General features: G+C 37.8%; 1 protein-coding gene across 7 annotated transcripts in view; it reads right to left on the bottom strand.

Annotated features, from left to right (window-relative positions):
* Window positions 1-9,161: 9,161 nt before the first annotated feature.
* The window catches only part of esrrb (estrogen-related receptor beta), a 78,001-nt gene continuing 65,706 nt past the window's right edge, over window positions 9,162-21,456 (bottom strand). For all 7 annotated transcript variants that reach the window (XM_056767204.1, XM_056767201.1, XM_056767200.1 and 4 more), the window contains 2 exons: window positions 15,174-15,443; window positions 9,162-12,762 (listed from right to left, as the gene is read on the bottom strand). In XM_056767204.1, coding sequence (XP_056623182.1) covers window positions 12,518-12,762; window positions 15,174-15,443 — 515 coding nt within the window. In that variant the 3' untranslated portion in view covers window positions 9,162-12,517. The remainder of the gene's footprint in view (window positions 12,763-15,173; window positions 15,444-21,456) is intronic.

Here is a 21,456-nt window from a genome sequence, read left to right as displayed (position 1 = left end):
AATGTTGCCCCTCAGTTACGCCGCTGCATCAAAACAATGACAAACAACCAACTTCCATCTCATTTCATCTCGTACATAAAGTTTTTACCTTCACACATGTCAGTCCATTATCTTTTATTTGACACTATTACTAGTTGAGCGTCTGGAAACACATCTGATAATGTAAAATAAATGTCTGATAATGTAAAATAAATGTGTGTATGGGGGGGGGGGGGGGGTTACACAACACAACACCAGGTGAACTAAACACACAATGATTTTGAAGGTTTTATTTGTTCTGATCATTTACACACAATGAAAATGCAGGTTTTGAAAAACAATTTAGTTATCGTGTAAACTATGAAAAATCTAAACATTTGAAAATGGTGATGTCATAAGCATGCTTGTTGTAAGTTTAGTCTACAAACATGCGCAAACTCATTTTGTCGCTTTATAGTCCATATATTTATCGAAACCTCATCGTCTAATCGTTTGCCTCATCTATATTGTTTTTAAGCCTATTCATTGTTTTGAAGAAATATGTGCATGTTTACAAGTGACACCGCCACCTACTGGCCTGGCATAAATAATAGTGTTGTTAGTCAATTTGGACCAAAGTCTTGTCTCGACACTTTTCAAAAAAGAAACTTTTTCATTTAAGGTACATTGTTGTCATGTAAACACACCATGAGTTTCATGTTGATTTTGCAACTGTTGTTGGCATTTAAATGGTTTTACCCTTCATCACCAATGCAGTCCAATTACTACTCGCCTCACAGAAACTTTCATCTCATGACCATTAAACTTCATATCCATAAAGTTAACAGTGAAGAGTTGTTTAGCGTTTAGTGTGGATGAAATGCATGTATGATGTTAATGTTTCTGGCATTAAAGATCAGTGAGTGTGTCTCATTTTAATGTCTACAGTAATGTCTCGTCTTCATTAATGTCTAATGACTATTATGTGCTCGCCGGAACATTAAAACGTTCAAGCTGCATTGTAAAATAGCATTAATTAAGCAATCAATCAAGCGCAAATAACCCAGTGAACTTTTTACAGCACTCGGTTATCTACATTTTGCAATTAATTTTGTGCCGCTTAAATACGAACGTCCTGTAATCAGGATTCCAACTTCCTGACACTTTCTGATGCATATTATTAAGAAAATACATCCCTACGGAGAAAACAAGATATTTGAATGAATCTTACCTGAGTGGTTGGCTGTAACCAGTGACGGAGTGACTGGTGAAAAAAAAACACTTGGAGATGGAAATGTACTTCCAATTTAATTGGCTGAGTTTTTTATTTATTAATATCAGGGTAATGAGCAAGCCAAACTTTGACATTTCTTCATGTATGTCAACATCAGTGTTTTTGAGGGATCCTCTCTGGGCACAATGAGCAGTCTCATCTGGTGTTGTGTAAACGCTGATGTCATGGATTCCTGAGGCAGATAAAGCAGAAGTCTCTGTCATTTGTAACTGGCGACAGCTGTCCGCTCCACTCTCTATCTCTCACGCTGAGCTTTAGTGGACTTTAATTGGAGGGTTAAGAAGAAATGGACAGAGTGAAAGCAGGATTTACTCTGACAAATGAAGTGAGTGAAAGAGGCGCTGGCTGCTCTTACTCTTGCCACAGTACTCTCGCCACATGTTTTTATAATTCTTTACTGTAGACATCTCTATTTACTTTTGTTGTATTTAAACATTCTGCCTCACATCTCATGTTGGTCTTTGCACAAGAACCATGATGAACATGAAGTGATGACATCTGATGAAATGATGTTAGACGAACTAAACATGCAGTGAACTCCAATCACAGTATTTTCTTTTCAGTATACATATCTAAACATCCCTAAATCAAGATTTACTTAAAGAAAAAGAAATGGCTATGGAGTAAATGCACTTAATTCAAGTCTTTATCTGATGTCTCTTTGCTTCTCAAGTAAATTGCATTAGTAGATCACATGACTCATTATGACAATCTGTTTGAAATGTAGAATAGTTTGAAATCATTGACATTTCTCTAAACCAGGTTGTGATGGTCACGGTGTGAGACCTTTTGGATAAATTCAGTTTAATTTCTTTAATGCTTGGCTTTACAATTAGGACTTGGAGGCCAAGAACCACCTGACGCAAAGCGGAGGCCTCTGCGAAGTACATTAAAATATGTTGATGCACGGCTAGCCGTGGATTATGACATTTATACCATGGTCATTTGCCAAGTTAAATCTGTAATTTATGTTTACAGTGTTTTTTTTCATCATACGAGTGAAAAGGACAGTTATTTTGTAAGTAATTTCTAACATTAAACGGTTTTAATACACACCTTTTAGCCAATCAGAATCCAGTATTCAAACAAACTATGGTACAAGAAGAAAATATAGAACACATGCTATTAAATTTAATGTTATTTTTGCAATTTTCTCAATACATTGTACTTTGAAAAACTGAAATTTTCTATTTGTAGTGCTAGTATGTGCTGTATGTCTTTTGGGGGTCACGGTACCATAAACATAACTTACGATACCATACCAGCTGAAGTATCTCGATACCAAGTAGTATCACGATGCTGTGCCAATTAATTTAAATATATACAAAAAACAGATTTAGATGAAACATTTTGTATTTACTAAAGTAAACTGTATTATACTTTGCACTAGAATATGTTGTTTGTATTAACCTTAGTAGCTCAGTGGTAAGAGCATTGCAGTTAACGACGCAAGGTTGTGTGTTCGATCCCAGGGGATTGCAAATACCAATGTAAAATGTATAGGATAAAGCAATGTAAGTCACTTTGGATAAAAGCGTCTGCCAAATGCCAAAATGTAAATGTAATAATTGGATAAATTTGAGCAAATACTGTAGTATACTTAAATATTACATTGATAAGACTCAAAAACACTAGTATCTATGAGTTTTAGTAATAAATACTAAAGTACAATAGATCTTTTTTCACGTGGGAACTAATTCAAATGTGGGACAAATTGACTTGATGCAGCAGTCTTTATAAAGGGAAATATTAGACTTACTTTAAATGCAGAACTAAGACGACAGGTAAGTGGCGTCAGTTTTCCACAGAGTTAGTGAATCATCTAACCAATTCGTGCAAAACGCCAATTTGAATCATTCAAATCACAGATTAGTTAAGCAGACAAACACCGCAAAATGGCAGTTTTAAGTGTTCACATGAATATTAATGCGCATATGCAACATTAACTACGGTACTACGATACCTCCATATCAAAAACAGAGAGGCAACGCGGGTATTTTGAAGCTTTAGCATCGCGATTCTACCGTAGCACTACACCGTGCAACCCTATTGTGTATCACAATGTTCATTGATAGTATGATTAGTTATACTTCGTGTAAACGTATTGTCTTAAAGATTGAAAATAAAGTGGAAAATAAAGTCATAAACATGCATAGTCATAACACTGGTCCCTGAAACGTTTGTCAGCATCGCCGCCATATTGGAAAGGACAAGACTGCTCTACAAGTGAACAAGTAAACTGTGCTTGTCAATCTGGTTACAGACTCTTAAACCGTGAACACGTACAAACCAACAATCTATAATATAGAGAAACTTTTGCCATCTAATCATTTGTATATTAATACAAGGGTCGGATGCACAAAAAACGTTTGTCTGCTTTTAAAGGGACACACAATGTAACCTTTACAACAAGCTGCTGATATGTCTCTGTCATGTTTTGGACCTTAAAAGTATTCGAAAATGAACACCCGATACATCATAGTATTATAATGCCAAGCAACAGTTTCTGATCATTAATGCAATTCAACAAGTGTTCTATAGATGGAGCTCTTCTCATTAAAACTCATGAACCAATAACACACTCTACTTGTGTAATGTTCTTTAGTCCGGAATTCTGTGTAAAATATAAAGAGTAAATGCCGATGAGTGATGGTGAATGTTATAAATAGTTGCCTTTTCGTCTTTACTTAACGGACTGCACTACCCCATGTGTGTAAGTGAGAAAAGTACACTTGTCTGCGGTCCCCCGAAGCAAAATGACTTAATTTAGTTCTCCATGGAAATCTAATTACAATAATGCAGAGAGATCATTCAGTGTCCTGTCCGGCCCGTTCTCTCATTCGCTTCCCCCCAAAACACACACATACAACCACACATTCACACACAGTGAACAAATTCTGTAACCAAAAACTTCAAATTTTGCCGCATTCACAACAACACTTTCACATCAGGCAGTGAAAAATACTCAGTGCACTTTTAAAGGGACAGTTCATCTAAAAATCAAAATTATGTCGTTGTTTGTTTACTCAGATATTGTGCCAAATCTGAATTACTTTCATTGTGTAACAAACACACAGATGTTCAGGATACTCAGTCACTATTCACTTCAGGGCATCTTTAGTACAATGAAAGTAAATGTTGAACAAATCTGGTGGTCTGTACTTATTTATAGTATTGTACAAACATCCTATATAGAATTGTGTTTGTCTTCTTGTTTACCGCCGAGCATCAACCTCACGGACCTTAAACAGATGCGACTTCATGAAAACACATTTGTTGGTGTAATTGATATTTGCGTGAGAAATCTATGCTCCAGACATTCTCAATTAGCCGTGTGGTGACAGCGCTAATTCTCTTGAAAAGCGTCCCAAAACGCCTGCCAATACGCGCGCTTCAACACAAAAAAATTCATTAGAGCGACGCAGCGGCTGTACAGACCGTATTGATCAGAGTGTGAATGCCACCCAGCTTTTCTTTGTGTAGTTCTATTGTGCTGTGACAGATTGATATCGTGAAAGACACTTTACTGCATTACACCCGTTTACACAAGAAAAAACTCTTCAGTATCAGGACCGCGCTTTCCTCTCGGCCATTGTGAAAGTGAGTTGACAGATGAGCCGGACTTCACAACCTTGACTGTTTGCGTCGCTTTAGCTAATAAAGAGAAAAGTGTTTTAAATGCCTGATGTAAAAAAAATTAAAGCGCCACGACTACGCATCTATTGCTATATCAAGCTGAGTACATTTGTCATGAATTACTCGCTCTTCAGTTGTTCCAATTTGTTTAGATTTTTCAAAACCAACACAATCTCACGACACAAATCTAACTATTTTACGAGTTGGCTAATTTTGGCTAATTCGTATCAATTTGTACGATCTCATTCGTACGATTTGCTTTCGCACCAGTACGACGGCGTTTTAGTGCCACGTTAAAAATAAATAAATAAACACGATTTCGAGAATAAATTCGAAATGTTACGAGAATAAATTCGAAATGTTACGAGAATAAACTATAGAATAAATAGTTGATAAAAATCGTTATAAACAAATTGACAGTCGATATAAACCGAAGCGTCTGTCTTGGGATACTTGTGTGCATGCTAATTCTTTATGGTACACATATGATGTGTGACGAATTTGCACTGTATGGAAGAAACAGAAACACTAAAATTTTATTTTTTTTATTGTTGAGGAAGAATGTATGTCCTGCTCTGTATCACCGATCAAGATGGTCATATTGAAATGAAGAAGCGTGCCCCACACTGAACGATGGATATGTGTCTGCGTGACGTGTCAGTGAACACGTGACGTGACGTCCCTCTCACTCCGACAGAATGAGCACTTATTTATTTACAGCGTGTTTTGCGCTGATCTCATAACACTGTAAATTACCGTCAGGTCAAGGTTTCTTTCTCACGCGTGCTGTGGGGAGAGCACATAAAGTATATCATCTAGAAGACATTTAATCCGGAAATCACATATGATCTGTCTATTTCCATATATCAAGCCTTAAAGGTCATATATGTCCGACATTTTTGTACGCGTTTTTTTCGTATTTGGCTCTCGTTTGTACGGTGTCTCTGAATTGTTGTAAAAGGCCACTCAAAATGCTTGACGGATGCAAAAAATGTAGAAAATGGAACCCAGTCAGATTTATTTGTGACGGACGATAATATCGGAGGAAGTGTGTAAATGTGATTGACACAACGTGAGGTCGTATTCATTTTTGAACGCGCGGGAATATCGGACGCAAATTTCGGACTCATTGCGCAATGGGCTTTAAACTCAGATATATTTGTATATTGGGGGTCCAGTACAGCAAAAGCTAAATGTCGTCTTCTGATTGGTCAGTTTCATTGTAGTCACGTGGTCAGGATAAAAGGGAAATGTAAGTTATGTTTTTCTTCTTAAAATCTGCATTTGGAAATGAAAGATGTTTAATTTTACTTCTCAAAAAATGTTGTTTTACACTTCTTTTCTTGCACCCCAGCGGCTGGAGTATTACTGTTTTTAACAGGTATTTTTTAATTGTAGTCTTAAAAAGTATCTTCGTGTTATTATTGGCAATTGAATGATCATCTTAAGTCCGTTTTTTTATTAGTTTCAATTCTGTTGTGAATTCTGTCAGTCTTGTGCAATTCCGTGAATATGTCAACCTTTCCATTAAAACAGTTTTATCAAAGGTTTTTACTATACTGACTGCACAGATTTCAACATTTGGTGGTTCAAATACCCATGTGAGATCTCTCTTAAGGTGTTTAAAGCATTTGTTTTTATTTTAAGAGCATGATTTTTCATGTAAGTGCTATTTTCAGGATTGTCACGGGACATATTCCTGTAAATAAAGTAACTTTTTTATTATTATATTATATTATAACTATTTAAATATTTTATGTTGGGTAAAGATACATCCCTTCTTCATTTGTTGGGTATAATTTCTTCAGGTTTGTGCATTTTAATTCACATAAATTCTACAAAGTGTGTGGTCTCCCAAAAACCTTGTCCTTTTTTTAGTCACATCCATAACGCAGGTTTAGTTCAATGTTTCAAATAGAAAACGTGTGCAAATCCTACAAACATTCAAAACAAGTTGACATGATCGCCTTGCAGGATGTATGATTGTTTTGACGAGTAAATGACATCACAGACGTCCATAAGATGGATCCAAAGAATTCCGTGATGATCTGTTCTCGAATGTAACATCCTGTTTGATCAACTGAATAAGATGATATGCATGTTTCACTGTCAAAATGAGCTTCATATAAGATAACCGTCAATCCTTCAATGAACATTGGTTAACTTCAGCTCTGTATAAAGTTAAAATCAATAAAGTGCCTGAATTTATTTAGGTTGGTATATAAAACTGTATTCTTACATTACAACACAGACCATTTTTATTTTTTTATTCTAGTTTTGAAAGTGACAGATTTTGAAAGGTTCTGCACAGTAATGACCGATGAATCCACTGTGTATAAAACTCTGTCTCTGTGTTCATACACCCTCAAAATATTCTCTGTTGTTATAAAAATGCCATAAAATTAGATGCTTCACTGAGAAAGAGTCATTGGGGGTTTGTGGGTCATGTTGTATGTTCTCTTGAGACCGTCTGCTTGCTGTTGTGAGAAAGATCTTACACTGTAATGGCAAGCATGCGCTTTTCTTTTAAGGCCAGTGGAGATTTATAACCTTTGGTTGACGTCTAGTAAAGGTCGAGTCCATCTCACGTTGACCTGACCATTTTCACTCCGGCACGCTTTCAACACACACATCAACATCTCAAGCCACGCTGAACTCTCTCTGCTTCCATGTTATCAAACTTCATCTCGTCACTCAATAACCTGGTCTGATTTGCTTGAGTTCTCTCAAGAATGATCATCTGATTGTTTTAGTATTGACAGGGCAGCGGAAAGAAGACTTCAAGTGTTGTTCATGAGTGAAACAAACACAGTATTTAACACTATAATATACTTGTTATTTATTTTTAAAAACCTTTTTATTTCCGCCAAAATAAAAGTCTGAAAAAAACATGATAGGCCTATTTAAAGTCTGCCTGTATGACAGATTCGCCTAGTCAATATATTTCTCTTTTTATTAAAGCACTCATAATGTCTTAAACACATGCTCACTAAACCAACTGAAAGAGGAAGTGTGAATGAAAAACCAGGAGACACCAGTTCACCGTTCATTTGATTTCTGTGCCAGGAGCTCTCCCGGGATTTCTGCGCACTATACGTGTAATTTTAGCTCGTACTTTATGCAAAGTGTATACTGGAACCCAATCAGTCACACTGACACACAACGGCCATCAGGACTGAGAGTAATGCACATGTGTATGAAAACACAGAGACCTTCAGCACTTACTGATGCCTCTTCAGATTGATGAATGCAGAAGAAACTCTGAAAACACTTTCATCAAAAAATCACATCACATTAACATTATATTCACCAAACAACAGATACTAATAGCATAGCACTTATACTTTTACTACTGTAACTTGTGTGACTAATGCTAATGCTGCGTTTTAAAATATCTAGCATTGCTAAGCTAATAAAACAACACTTTTAATATAGGCCTAAGCATGAATAGGCTAGTACATTTTTTTCATTACGTAAAATTTTAATCATATTTTTGATTTGTTTAGATTTGAAAGAGCATGTCTTTTTCCTTTACATCAGGTGTCTTCAAATCCCCAAAGTTGAAATAAAAGTGACCATAAATCCATTCATCAATGTCGTACCATCTAAATGTAGAAATCTATGATTGTTGTTTTTATGTAAAAAAATACATATGATTTTGTGTCTTTCATTATCATGATAAGTCACAGGCACTGTATAGAGCTCTAGGGCTCATGCTTTAATAAAAATAATACAACATATAACAGATAATAAATTAAAGTTAATTCTTTATGGTTGATTGAAACACACTTACTCCCAATAATTACGGATAACAAATATGAATTACAGTACACATATACATTTACTTTATTTCACCTTCGCCGGAATATAAACTTAGAAATATTGAATTGATTTTTTAACTTTTTAATTAAATTTTTAACTGATTTTTCTTTAGGTTTATCATCTTGGATGCATCACTTCTCGCTAAATTATGGAATATAAAAGAACACATGCAGAGTTTCAATAGAATGTGACCTAAAGAAGTTCCCTTAGAAGGCAGCAATACAGTATATTGTTCTTAATCAACCGCTGCATATGAGTGATGTCTTCAAGTGTTGTCTGGAGCTCATTTTTCACGTGTGTCGATCTTGGTAACAATTTACAGTCAATTTTATTTTTATATAAAACATTCCCGCGTCCAGATTAAATGATCAGAGCTATTTTATAAATTTCAGTAAATTTGTTGAATAAATGAGGATTAAGAAATAAAGCATTCAGACGTGACATACATAAATCTTTTGTGTTCTGTTCATTTATTTAAAATGCTAAAAAGCAAATTGATCAAGATTTTTTAAATGATCTCACAAAAATGTGCATGTGAATGTTTAAATGAATAATGTTGTATGTGAAACAGATGAACTTGTGTTTGTTCCTTTCTTACTTCCTTCAACTTCTTCTTGTTATCAATTTACAGTTTTTATACGAATTGAAAAACAACAAATCTTTTATCCTTTTTATGCGAATGATTCCCACTCTCAACCTTGATTCATGAGTGCTAAATTAAGTGACCTCTTCAAACATTTTTTGAAAGAACATGTTTTTTCCACCATCTGAAAAATGAAGAAAACTCCAGCACTGCTTCAGATTTTCTTTGTTACTTTTTTGGACATAAAAAAGAAAGTGACACAGGTGTTGTTAAATGAACAATATGAGATGTTATTATACAGCATGGCCAGAGTGATATAATATACACAATGAATATCTTCAGGAGAAAAGCCTTCGTTGCTTTGACGCGTGAACATCGTGGGACCAATTCTGACCCGGACATTTTGAATAGAAGGACGACGTTCATACGCAATTAAATAAACGACAACATTTACAGATATGCATTCTTTCTTTCCATACAGCGACTGACATGTGAAACAAACATTCATGCCCTTTAAAAACATTCAACACAGATTAGGAGGTTCAGTACAGGATGAAATGTACTCCTTCATTTTCAAAAGAAAGTTCATACCTAACACATGCAGAGTGTCGTGTGCACAGCTTGAAAAACACAATGCATTCAGCAGTGGAAAGAAAAGTTTTTTACAGCATCTTGTGTGTTTGAATGAATGATGAGGTAGCTAAAGAAAGTCAATGTTGCATATATGTCATTCTGAAGTGTAATGTGTGAAATATACAGACTGACCTCAGCAGGTTTGAAAGGGAACACATAAGACTAAAAAACATGTCTGAAGATCTGAAGTTACAATGTTATATAAGAACAAGTGAAACGCATGTGCACAGAGCTTGTGTAGCTTTAAGCGTTTGTCAGCGTGAACTTCGTGACATGCGATTTAAAGGTGCACTACTTTGGCATGATGTTGGTCAGAATTGATCCCTAATGTCCCACATGGTTGCACTGCATATAAAAATGAATCCCTGTTATTGAGTCCGCTATGACGAGTTCAAGTTTAATGGGAAGAAGTCTGACCCTCTTCCATTAGGAAGCCAACAGAATGCTAAACTGAACCGAGACAGCCGACGGTTTACATCGAGTCAATGACGTGACGTCAGTAGTGAAAGTCGCCTTCTCAGTTCATCCGTCCTCCAAACGCTGAAAAAAAAGATCCCTGTCATGTAAAACAACTGAATGACATTGTAGAGCAAATGCTTTGTGTTCCATTCAAAGTCAGACGGAGGACACGTCTCATATCTCAGGCCTAGTCCACACGTACACGGGTATTTCTGTATTTTAAAAAAACCACGCCGTCCACACAAAAATGCAACAAGCTATAAAGCGCTGTCAAAAGCATGCCAAACCAACAGGTGGCGATATAACCCTAACCATAAAGCCTGGAATCTGACGTCAAACAAGAGATAGGCACGCCGATTCCAACATCATACGCCAAACCTCCGGTCTTACCATCTACACAATGACACTGAAAGCAGAGTTTCAAAAAATCTTCACCCTGGCCGGAGTTTTCACAAAAGTTCTGTTTCAGTGACCGGGAACTACGTTTGCGTGTAGACGGACGGTCAAACTTCATAGAAAAAGCTGCGGTTTTGAAAATACCCGTGTTCGTGTGGCCAGGCCTCAGATGTGAAGAAACAATCAACACCGTTGTAAGAAGGTTCCCATGCCGTTACGAAAACATTTTGCATCGACGTATGCACTGGTTGGGTCATATGTGGCCGTTTTATAATGGTTAATTTATAACCCAACAGTTGGGTTTGTCTATTTGTTGATAATGTTGATAAAATGCTCATTTAATGTTACCACGATAACGTTTGAGAGAACTCGAGAAAATGTTGGCCATCGTTCTGAAACCGTTCTCTGTAGCTGGGAAAGGTTTTATTATAAAGTTTTATTTGCTTAGAAGTGATGCTTCACCATCAGCCACCCGCTTCAAACTTCTTGCTAAAAGTTTCCAAGTTGGAAATCTGACTATTGCACATTTTCAAATGGACAGTTGGGATTTCTGACTTCTCAAGGTGAATGGAACACAGCATATGTGCTCAGGAAGCAGGTGGAATGTGTCGGTTTCGGGTGGATCCTTCAGTGGATCTCGGGTTAATTCGCCGTTTATAGTCACATCTACTTCAAATGCCGTAGTGGCAAGCGGTGCAGCAAAGCTATTGTGTCAACATGAGGTCAAAACCCCTCCCGTTCAGGCCGGCGTCATCTTCCAAGATCTAAAAATAAAGCTGGTGATAAAGACCTGCACCTGCCACCCACCTTCACGTGGGCACATGGCTAAAAATGTCCTGGCAGCTTCTAAAAGGGTGAGAGCAGATGATGGGCACCTCGTTTCCTCTCCGCACGGCTTGGCTTTGCCGGTGGCTTATCGAGCCCAAAATAGGGTGTTTGACATATGCGGCGTCTGATTGTTCGAACGTGGAATCTCCTGGACTGCTGCCACCCTTCGTAAACCCTTTGAAACCTTCTCCTTTCCATCCAATGCCGCTTTCACACAGCAGTCCCTCCCTCCACTCGCACCTCTGCCAAATCAGCAATTCAGTGCCAAAATGAGACCCGAACATCAAGCGCAACAATAACAAGTAGTTTGAATACAGTGCAACACAGGAGACGGGCGTTCCTCTAGCCCACTTAAGCAAATAAGTTAGATGGACGTCACCCGTCCGTTGGCTCAATTTATTGCTGAGTTACTAGAGAAGTCCTGGCTACAGACGTCGTCACGATTATGCGGAGGTCCAGAAGTCACCGTTCGGAAGAGGTATATTCAAGTTCACATTCAGGGAAGAACCGGGCGAGACAAATGGCTGCACTGTTCGGGCCTGATGACGAATATGTACAAGTCCTGGTGTTGTATGAGGAGCATAACTGTGGCGTGAGGGCCGAACGAAAAATGAGCATCTAATTACAGAAGTTTCTTCCATCATATATAACCAGAAATCATGTCCCAAAAAAAGCATTACTGTACAAGTACATAGTTTTCCTTATAGATTTTAAATTCATTTTTTTTCATTTAGATTCATATTTTGAATACGTATTTTTTCATTTTCGGGTCTCTAAAAATGTCTGGCTTCTCGGCGAGACGTAAGTCTTCAACCTGCATGTCCGTCGAAGGATCGGTCTGTCCTCCTCAGTCAGGGCGTCTCTGTCACACCTCATTCGCTGCCGCCTCGATGACATCACGGGACCAATCAGACCTTGGCCTCAAGCATTTCCAGGAAGAGTTTGTGCATGGGCACCTTGCCTTGCATCTTGATGCTGTAGAAGTGCTGAATGGCTTTGGTGGCCGTCTGCCGCAGCAGAGGAAGCGTCATGAGCAGCTTTCCGGCGCGTCGAGGGTCCTCGGCGTGTTGACAGCTCTCGTAATCCTGCAGGGCTTCGTGAAGAGCGTCCTGGAGCTTCTGAACCGACTCCACGTCCTCTATGTGCATGGAATCTGTCAGGACGACACATGACACGTATTGACATGTGATCACATTGATTGCACTATAGTGTGTATTACACAAACATGCTTTGTTTCAAGATGTCTTTTAAGAGAAGTTATTGATTCAAATGATATACATGAAAAAAAGATATAAATGATCATGATGGCTTTGATAACGTTATAATTTGGGGAATATTTTATTAAAATGTCTGAATATTTCATGTTACTGTATGTATCGGCCGTATGTTTTTCTCAAGCAGTGTGTGATTTTAGTCCAGACTCCCTACAGTCTTGTCACAGACGCGGAGGTTTATTACAGACTCTTTAATATTAGAGGCCATTTACACGAGACCGCTTTCAAAAAAATCATGTGTTTCGGATGTCCGTTTACACGAAAATGGCGTTTTAGGGGGTGAATATGCAAACTTTTGAAACTGGTTTCAAAGTGGAAGTTTTAGAAAACGACGCCGTTCTCCATTCCGTGTAAACCCCGAAAACGCAAGAATTAGAAAACGATGACATCATGCGCATGCATTTTACGCTTTCAGTCTGTAGGCACGCATGAGTATACCCCAAGCAATAATGGCAGCGTCCATTTAGCATGTTTGTGCCGCGGGACATACTTTTTATAATTTCTCTAGCAAAAAGTAGATTCACTATACCACTACAACCATCAGAGGCAAAGTATTTATATGCACACTACTATAAACACACATATACACAGACGAAGTGTATTAAAAGCGCTTTTAGATACGAACCGTCTATTCATAAGATAATTTGTGAATTTCAGTAACTTATTCAGTCGTTTGGATTACTGGTTATTTTTAAACATCATGTCATCGAGACTTCCCTTCTTTACCCAGAAACCTGTCTTATCTCTATAAACATTTTGCAAGATTCTTTACGAGATGACTGAATTTACACAAACGCCCTCAGCTAGTCAGTAACCTGAACAAGAAAACTGGTCCATGCTGGATACTACATCCACAGAGTCATCACATGACATGAGAGAAGTCATCTGACTGGAGGACCTCTCTGAAGAAAAATGAAGTAATATCTGCTTTATTGTGGCTGCTAATTGTTTCGTTGCTTGTTGTTATTTGTTACGCGTTCTATATTTTAGATTAATCTGTCATTTTGTGTAATGACTTTAAAGTGTTTCATTGACTGTTGTCATGTTAACCAATATTTGTGTTTGTGTCACAATCTGACATAATAAAATCATTAACATTTCAATCAATATTTCATGTCCAGGTATTGATTTATTTGGTAAACAGATGTGTAATTATCACTTCGTGTCGGGACCCTTGTGACCTTGTCAGCATTATTTTATTTTGTTGGATGATCGTATAACATACCTTCAATTTTAAATAAGGATTAAAAGACATTCATAAAATCATAAAAAAATTATTCAAATTAAACGATTATTAATATAAAATGTAAATATTCATTTGAATATTAATAGTATTTTTTATTTTAAACTTTTTTAATGCTATAACAATTATCCATTGTGCTTATATATATATCTGCTATTTTTTATGCCAGTAGTGCATGTGGTGGGGGGATTGGTGTGGGGGTGACGGGTTAAAAAAACCCGTCTGAAGAAACAATTTCCCTGCAATCCATCAGAAAGAGCCTGTCGATACGATTGATAAACTGCTAATTACAAAATCAATGGCTATGAATTTTCACAGCTGTCAGACAGAGGCCGTCCCGCGAGAGCCATCGGACAGAGAGAGTCGCAGCACTCGCACCGGGCCTGTCATCCCCGCGCTGGGCAAACGCCTCCATCAGCGTTTTCATTTCTCAGCCGGACAAAGAGAGACAGCGAATGAGGCGTCAGAATAAAACAAGACTGGCCGAGGGGCGCATTGATCAGCGCAGGATGGGCCCTGCCTTCTGAAAAGCATGCTGTCGATACGGACGCTGCGGGAACAACGAGGGCCAGCGCTCGCTGATACTCATTCCAGTCCACTTAACACATTTTATTGACAGCTCTGGTGTTCCTAATGAAATGCTAAATTTATCTCTCGCGGCCACCGGCCCCGTGGCTAGCGTGATGGAGATAGAGTGAATGCGGCAACACGGAAGGCGTTCAATTAAACGCTGTGTGCTCGGCCTCGCTTTCTCTGCACGTGTGCCCTTCATCTTTATCTGCGCGCCTCACGTCACCTCTCCACTCAACAGACATCTGTTTCCACATTACAAAGTGATTTTTTCAAAGTGTTCAAAACAGAACTTGGTCATGGATTTTAGGAAAATATGAAAATGATAATGTGCTTATATTAATATATATAATTTAATAATAATATTATTCACTATGTTTGAAACCTAGCTGATTTCTCATTATAGTATGACAGGGTTGAACGTGAATGTAAGACTTTCACATGTGAATGTTTATGGTCATTAGAAACTTTCAGTACCTGAGTTGGCGAGCGCTATGGCCTTCAGCGTGACAAACTCTTCTTTCTCCACCTTCAGTTTCTTGTATTTGCGCACCAGCTGTAGGATGGACACGTAGAGATCCAGCAGACCGGTGAGACGCGAGTGTTCCTCGTCCATGACGTAGTCCTCGGCGTACACCAGCTCGTCTTCATACGGCAGCGAGCGGAAGACGATGCTGAGGATGAGGATCTCCATCCACGCGCTCTGCAGTAAACTCATCTGGTCTCCCAGAGACAACGCGGAGAAACCTGAGCAAAGGACCAGACCTTTCAGGTTAGTGAAAAAGTTTAAATGTAAAAAACAAACATTTAAAGGTGTCAAACTTTAAAGGTCTTAAATACTGTATAATTTTTTTTTTACAAAAATGGTTGACAAATGAACTATTTGCTTTTATTTGAGAAATAAACACATTGGAGTTCACATTTCATTTTATTAATAATCATTTCCTTAATTTGAAAGATTTAGAAAAATTATATTAGAGGAGGGTAAAAAAATGTGGTACAAAAACACAGACCTTCTGGAAAGTATACATAATGTACAATTATATTGATAAATTACAATTACATATAATTACAATTATAGATCAACTAATATTTTAATTTTATATAACATTAAATATAACTGTAATAAATACATATACGTATATTATTAATAATATAATTATAATAAAACATCATATTTTTTATTCTTTTTTTTGGTCCCCATTAAGAAAAAAAGCTTAAATAAATATTTTTTTTTTTAAATATTTAAAGTAAAGTAAGGGTTTGTACAGTATAAATGTGATTATGTTCATAGAAATTCCCCATTAAACATGGAAATTACAACCAATTTCATCTTTGGGAAATTTTCAAAGCATGTCTTGTTTAGTGCAGTATAGCGTGCAGATAAACTATTATGGTATTTTATATGAAAAATACCACGGTAAAGTAAAACACTTACAGCAGACTGAGCACTTGTATAAACAGGAAAATATGTAACATGTGTGCTCAGTATTCATCTTCCCATTCTCTGATAGCTGTCGATAAACTCCTCATGACTCCCCTCGTTTGCATGCCCCCGATTTGCACATCATACAAGCGTCCTCGCCCCGGCATAATTCAATTCATTGCTTTACAAGTCTACTAAAGCAGCGCTATCTGCCCTGCTTGGCATTAAAGAGCCGATAGATTACAATATTGATCGGCTCGCCCCGCCACAACTGACCCCAAACTTTCCCTCTTTCTCATGAATGGCCTTATTGAGGCGGAGATGAGCGGGCGATGTCTATCTGCCGCCGGGTGACACTTCGGAGCTTTCACAGGCCAAGAGGCAGAAGGAGTGAAAGGAAAATAAGAAAGCGGGAGAAAAGGCAAGCCGAGTGTTTAATTTCCCTTATCGGGTGGGCGAACAGCGGCCGGGCGTGCTGGAGGATACGTTAATTAACAGATTGCCATCGGGGCCGCGGGGAACCTCACAATTTGAAGGGTGATCAATAAGGGCCAGGATGGAGGGGACGGGACGAACAGGTGCAGCCAGAGAACAGGTCACTCGCCACTGGCTGTCAAACATCTTAAGGTGCTATTAAGAATCATTTCCAAGCTGACAGAATTGACGCTAAACTAAAGTGAAATGTCCCGGTGATTCAGTGCAGGACCAAATCATTGTCAAGAGATTTACATGCAAATTAGATCGATTAGCAAATTAATAATGTGTGTCATTCACATCCTTCTTTAGTATTGTAGAACACCAGTGTCTTTGAGCAAAACATGACGGCCGTCACTAAAGTTTTCACAAAACCCTCACAACACATCTCAACACCTAGTAATTCCTAAAAAACCTCACAACGCCTCACTAACACCCCACTAACCCTCAAAACACCCTAGGAACCCTCAAAAAGTCTCAGCACATCGCAATCCCTCAAAAAATCTCACAACATCCCACAAACCCTCACAACAGCTCACAAACTCTTTAAAATCCCTCACAACACCCCACAGATCCTCACAAAACCTCACAACACCCCACAAAGCTTCACAAAACCTCACAAACCCTCACAACACCTCACTGAACCCCACAGACCCTCATAAAACCTCACAACACCTCAAAAACCCTCAACACCTTACAAACCCTAACAACAACACACAAACCCTTAAAACACCTCACAACACATACCAATCCCTCAAAACACCCCACAAATCCTCACTAACCCTCACAACACCTCACAAAACCTCACAACACCCCACAAACCCTCACAACACCTCACAGAACCCCACAAACCCTCATAAAACCTCACAAAACCTCAGGAACCCTGAAAAACTCTCAACACCTTACAAACCCTCACAACAACGCACAAACCCTCACAACACCCCACAGAACCTCACAAAACACACAACACCTCACAAACCCTCACAGAACATCACGACACACAACAAACCCTCACAAGACCTTACAAAACTACACAAGACCTCAAGGACCCCCACAAACCATCAAAACACCTCACAACACTGCAGGAACCCTCACAACACCTCACAAACCTTTACAACACCTACAAAACCTAACAACACCTCAGGAACACTCACAAAACCACAGGAACCCTCACAACGTCTTTTCTAACAGAAACTTTTCAGTATTTTTTCAACGTTTTAAAATCCAGAATTTAAGTTCTAGAAACATCTCACAACCATTCAGTAGGCCCTATAGCAACTCCCTAGCAACCGTGTGACACATTCTGCCATCACTCTCAAGCATGTTAGACATTACGTCTTTCATCCATTAGCACAAATGCTGACATGTTTCTGCGATGTGGGCTTAAAGCAACAGTGATCTAAGCGCTAGTAAAAAATGTAATCAGTTTTCAGCTTGTTTTTATGCACCCCAATAAAGTTCATTGCTGGAAACATCTTCCATAAGAATGACAAGCTTGGCCATCTCGCCGTGATAGATTTCACACTCTCTAAATCAAAGACAGCAATTCTCAAAAAAAGACAAAAGTCCAAACCTTCCAAAAAGGCTTTTTATGACTCAGACACCCTTTTACCGACCAAATAACTGTAAAAAATGACACGTTTTAATCCTCCTGCATTTACAGGCTTATATTTGAACATTTATTTGGGACGTTTTATGGCGACGGTCCTCTCCTCTGCGTTTGATGGTCTGTCGCTTGAGTTTGTTTGAGTTTGAATGTCGATCAACATCTTCTCAACTCTCACATTCGAATCAATCCGGACGAAAATAAAAAAAACAAAAATCCTCATGATATACTGCTTACTTTACTAAATTAAAAACCAGATCAATTACTGTAATTCTGCATTGTAGAAAAAGATCAATATACTTCTTTTAGATATATTAACAGATGTCTGTTGCTAAATATATATACAAAATATTTCACAGATATCATAGATGCTTCTTATTATTCATCGTCTCAGTAATGTTCGATTTAAAATCTTTTTTTTTTTAAATACTGTGAATATATACATGTAATTACATTAAATTTAACACTGGAACACATCAAAAACAACATATTAAATAAATTGAACAATAGCTTGAGTATATTATTAATTTGACTATTGTACCATTGTATTTTGTGCTTATGTTAACATCATTTTTATTAAAATAATGTATAAGTCTGTTTGGGTTTTGTGCATAGCATGCGACGCAGCTGGTTCATGCAGTCGACTGCAAAGCAGACCAGCGGGTTTCCGAAAAGAGGATGTTTTACCTTTTCCCTTTGATCCTGAATAAATACGCTCGACTTTAAATGAAGATCTATGTGTACTTAATAAACGCCATCTGAATCTGTAATGGATCTCATTTAGCCGGTGAAGTGTGAACGTTATGACGTGGTGTAATGTTAAATACTGTAATCCCCTTGTCTTAATCTGCTTTTCCTGACCTCCTGACCGGAGCGCATCACTGCCTACTGGTCCCGCGAGACGCCGAGGAGCCTCGCGTGAGCTGTTTAACTCAATGAAGAGCCAGAAATGAGCTTTAATCAGTCCCGTAATTAAACATCATTTATTTCCACCACTAAACAGATCCGCCGGTTAATGAGTAAGCATGTAGTATTGACTGCAGTGACCCCGCAAAACAAGAAACCCTGCAGGAATAACTCTCAAGTGTCTTTTCAGTCCAGCTGGATTTGTCGGACAGACTGTTCCTTTGATATGAATTCATGAAAATGATCATTATTATTTAGTATTAAGTCATTTACATACAGTTGCATGGGTACGTAGTAAAAGTCAACCTGACTTTAGTCCTGACACTAAACACCACAGTTAAAGACTTTAGTCTCCTTCTGCCCTGCAGATCCCCCTCACGCATGGCTGATCTGAGTGCTCCATCCATCATGGTGTGCGGCCTACAGTCTTCATCAGCCTTCATCAGTCTCTGCCAGTGGTTAAACTGAATACTTATAACTGTTGGTCGGTGTCTATATTAAATAAAACGTGCCGATGAAATGATTTATCTGTGACGTTATTTACACTATAACACAGACACTCACATACACCATTTAATAATACTGACGCAGCGTCACAAGCATTGTTGGGTGTAACTAGTTATGAAGTCATTAGTTACTGTCATTTAATAACTTTTCCCTTGAAAAAGTAAAGTAAGGGATTACACTTATTTATCCTGCAATTTAATTACAGTTACTTTGGATGTAATTAAACTAAATACTGTGTGTAATATATACAATTGTGGAAATGACATCAATATTATAAGTCTAACTTTAAAACGAATGCATTAATGTATCCTTCTTACATTTGTATACTTTGGTCAGTTAATAAGAATAATTGATGTCGTAATTTTTATTTATTATTTAATAAGTTTCATGTCGTCCCTTGAATCACTACATCATCTAATAAATGTTGATGTAAGATATAGAAAGTTATAAGTAATTAAATACTTTTTGGAGAGAGTCATTTCTACAGTAATCTATTTACACTATTGAATATGTAATTAGTAACTAGTAATCCATTACTTAGTCATTAACATGAAATGCAAGTCAGATATTTCTCCTGAGAAATGTCACAAATGTTTCAGAAGAGATTTCAACAATGTGTCAAACTGAGCTCAGATTCGTCAAGTCTGCAATCAAAAGTCAATATTATTGAAGATCTCAATGTGAACTGATCCATTTCTCATCAGATTTACTCAAATCCAGATTTCTTCGTTTACACCTCCAGACTCTTCATGCGTTTCAACAATTAATGTCTGAAACTAAGTTGATACTTGAAAAAATAAAAAGAGAACTCCATCAAATCTCTTGTGGAAACTATTTCTGTTGAAGTGCCAACTTCCAACTTCTGTTGACGTGCTAAACCAATCGTGTTAGTGGGCGGGACTACCCATTTTTCTGGCCAATAAGAAAAGTCAGCATTTGGTCATTTTTGGCATCCGAGCTGCAGTCAATCTTGTTGAAGTTGAGTCGCAGTTTTCCGAGGCTTGTTGGCATAAGCGTCAGTGAGGGAGAAGGGGAACTCCAGCATTTAGACAAAATGAAATGTGATCGGAGCAAGAACAAGAAGCCCGTGTATGTATGTCAAAGGTTTTTAGCACCTAAGGAGCAAAAACACCATCTGTCAACATGTCCCACACATCGGATTTAATGAGAAAGTATTTACGGAGAGAGTGTCTCTTCGCTGTGCCAGCCGTGGCTCCAGCATTCAACGCCGGGATTCATTAACAATTAATCACGAGCCCATCGGATAGAAGCAGACCATAGCAGGAGACTGTTCACGGCCGTATACTGACAGCTGACGTGATGTCCTTTATAATAGAAACAGAAATATGACAGAGCTCTGAACAGGTGCATGTATGAAGAGCACACCGTGTAACGCTATACATCCATTTAAACAGGTTTCAAAACCAAAACAACAAGACTGACATGTTTCTGAACTTACAGTGACCGATCCACCGGTGCATATTGTCCTATAGAAATAAATGTATTTCATCAAAATATGTTTTCAACCCCTGAAACGACGTTCAAGCAACACCAAAGACATATTACTCATTCCAGTAAAACAGACTGACCTCTGGACATGAGCATTATCTTATTATTTACAGCCAGAGATGGACAATACAGAAGTATTTAAATTTTCAACAAAAAAAAATTCGTAAAAGTAAGAAAGTACTCGATTTTTTATGTACTTAAATATTAAAATGTATTAATAAAATAAAGGCATAATAATGTTTTTTGTGAAGAAAGCAAATGTTCTCAAGTTAAAATACTTCACGACTGTTTACAATAAGGAGGCTATTCATTTATTAATTCCCTATTACTGA

Source organism: Triplophysa dalaica, chromosome 15 (assembly GCF_015846415.1).
Source record: "Triplophysa dalaica isolate WHDGS20190420 chromosome 15, ASM1584641v1, whole genome shotgun sequence".
In the NCBI taxonomy this organism is placed as follows: Eukaryota; Metazoa; Chordata; class Actinopteri; order Cypriniformes; family Nemacheilidae; genus Triplophysa; species Triplophysa dalaica.
The sequence above is the reverse complement of the archived record's forward strand: the minus strand, read 5'-3'. Positions and strand labels throughout refer to the sequence as shown.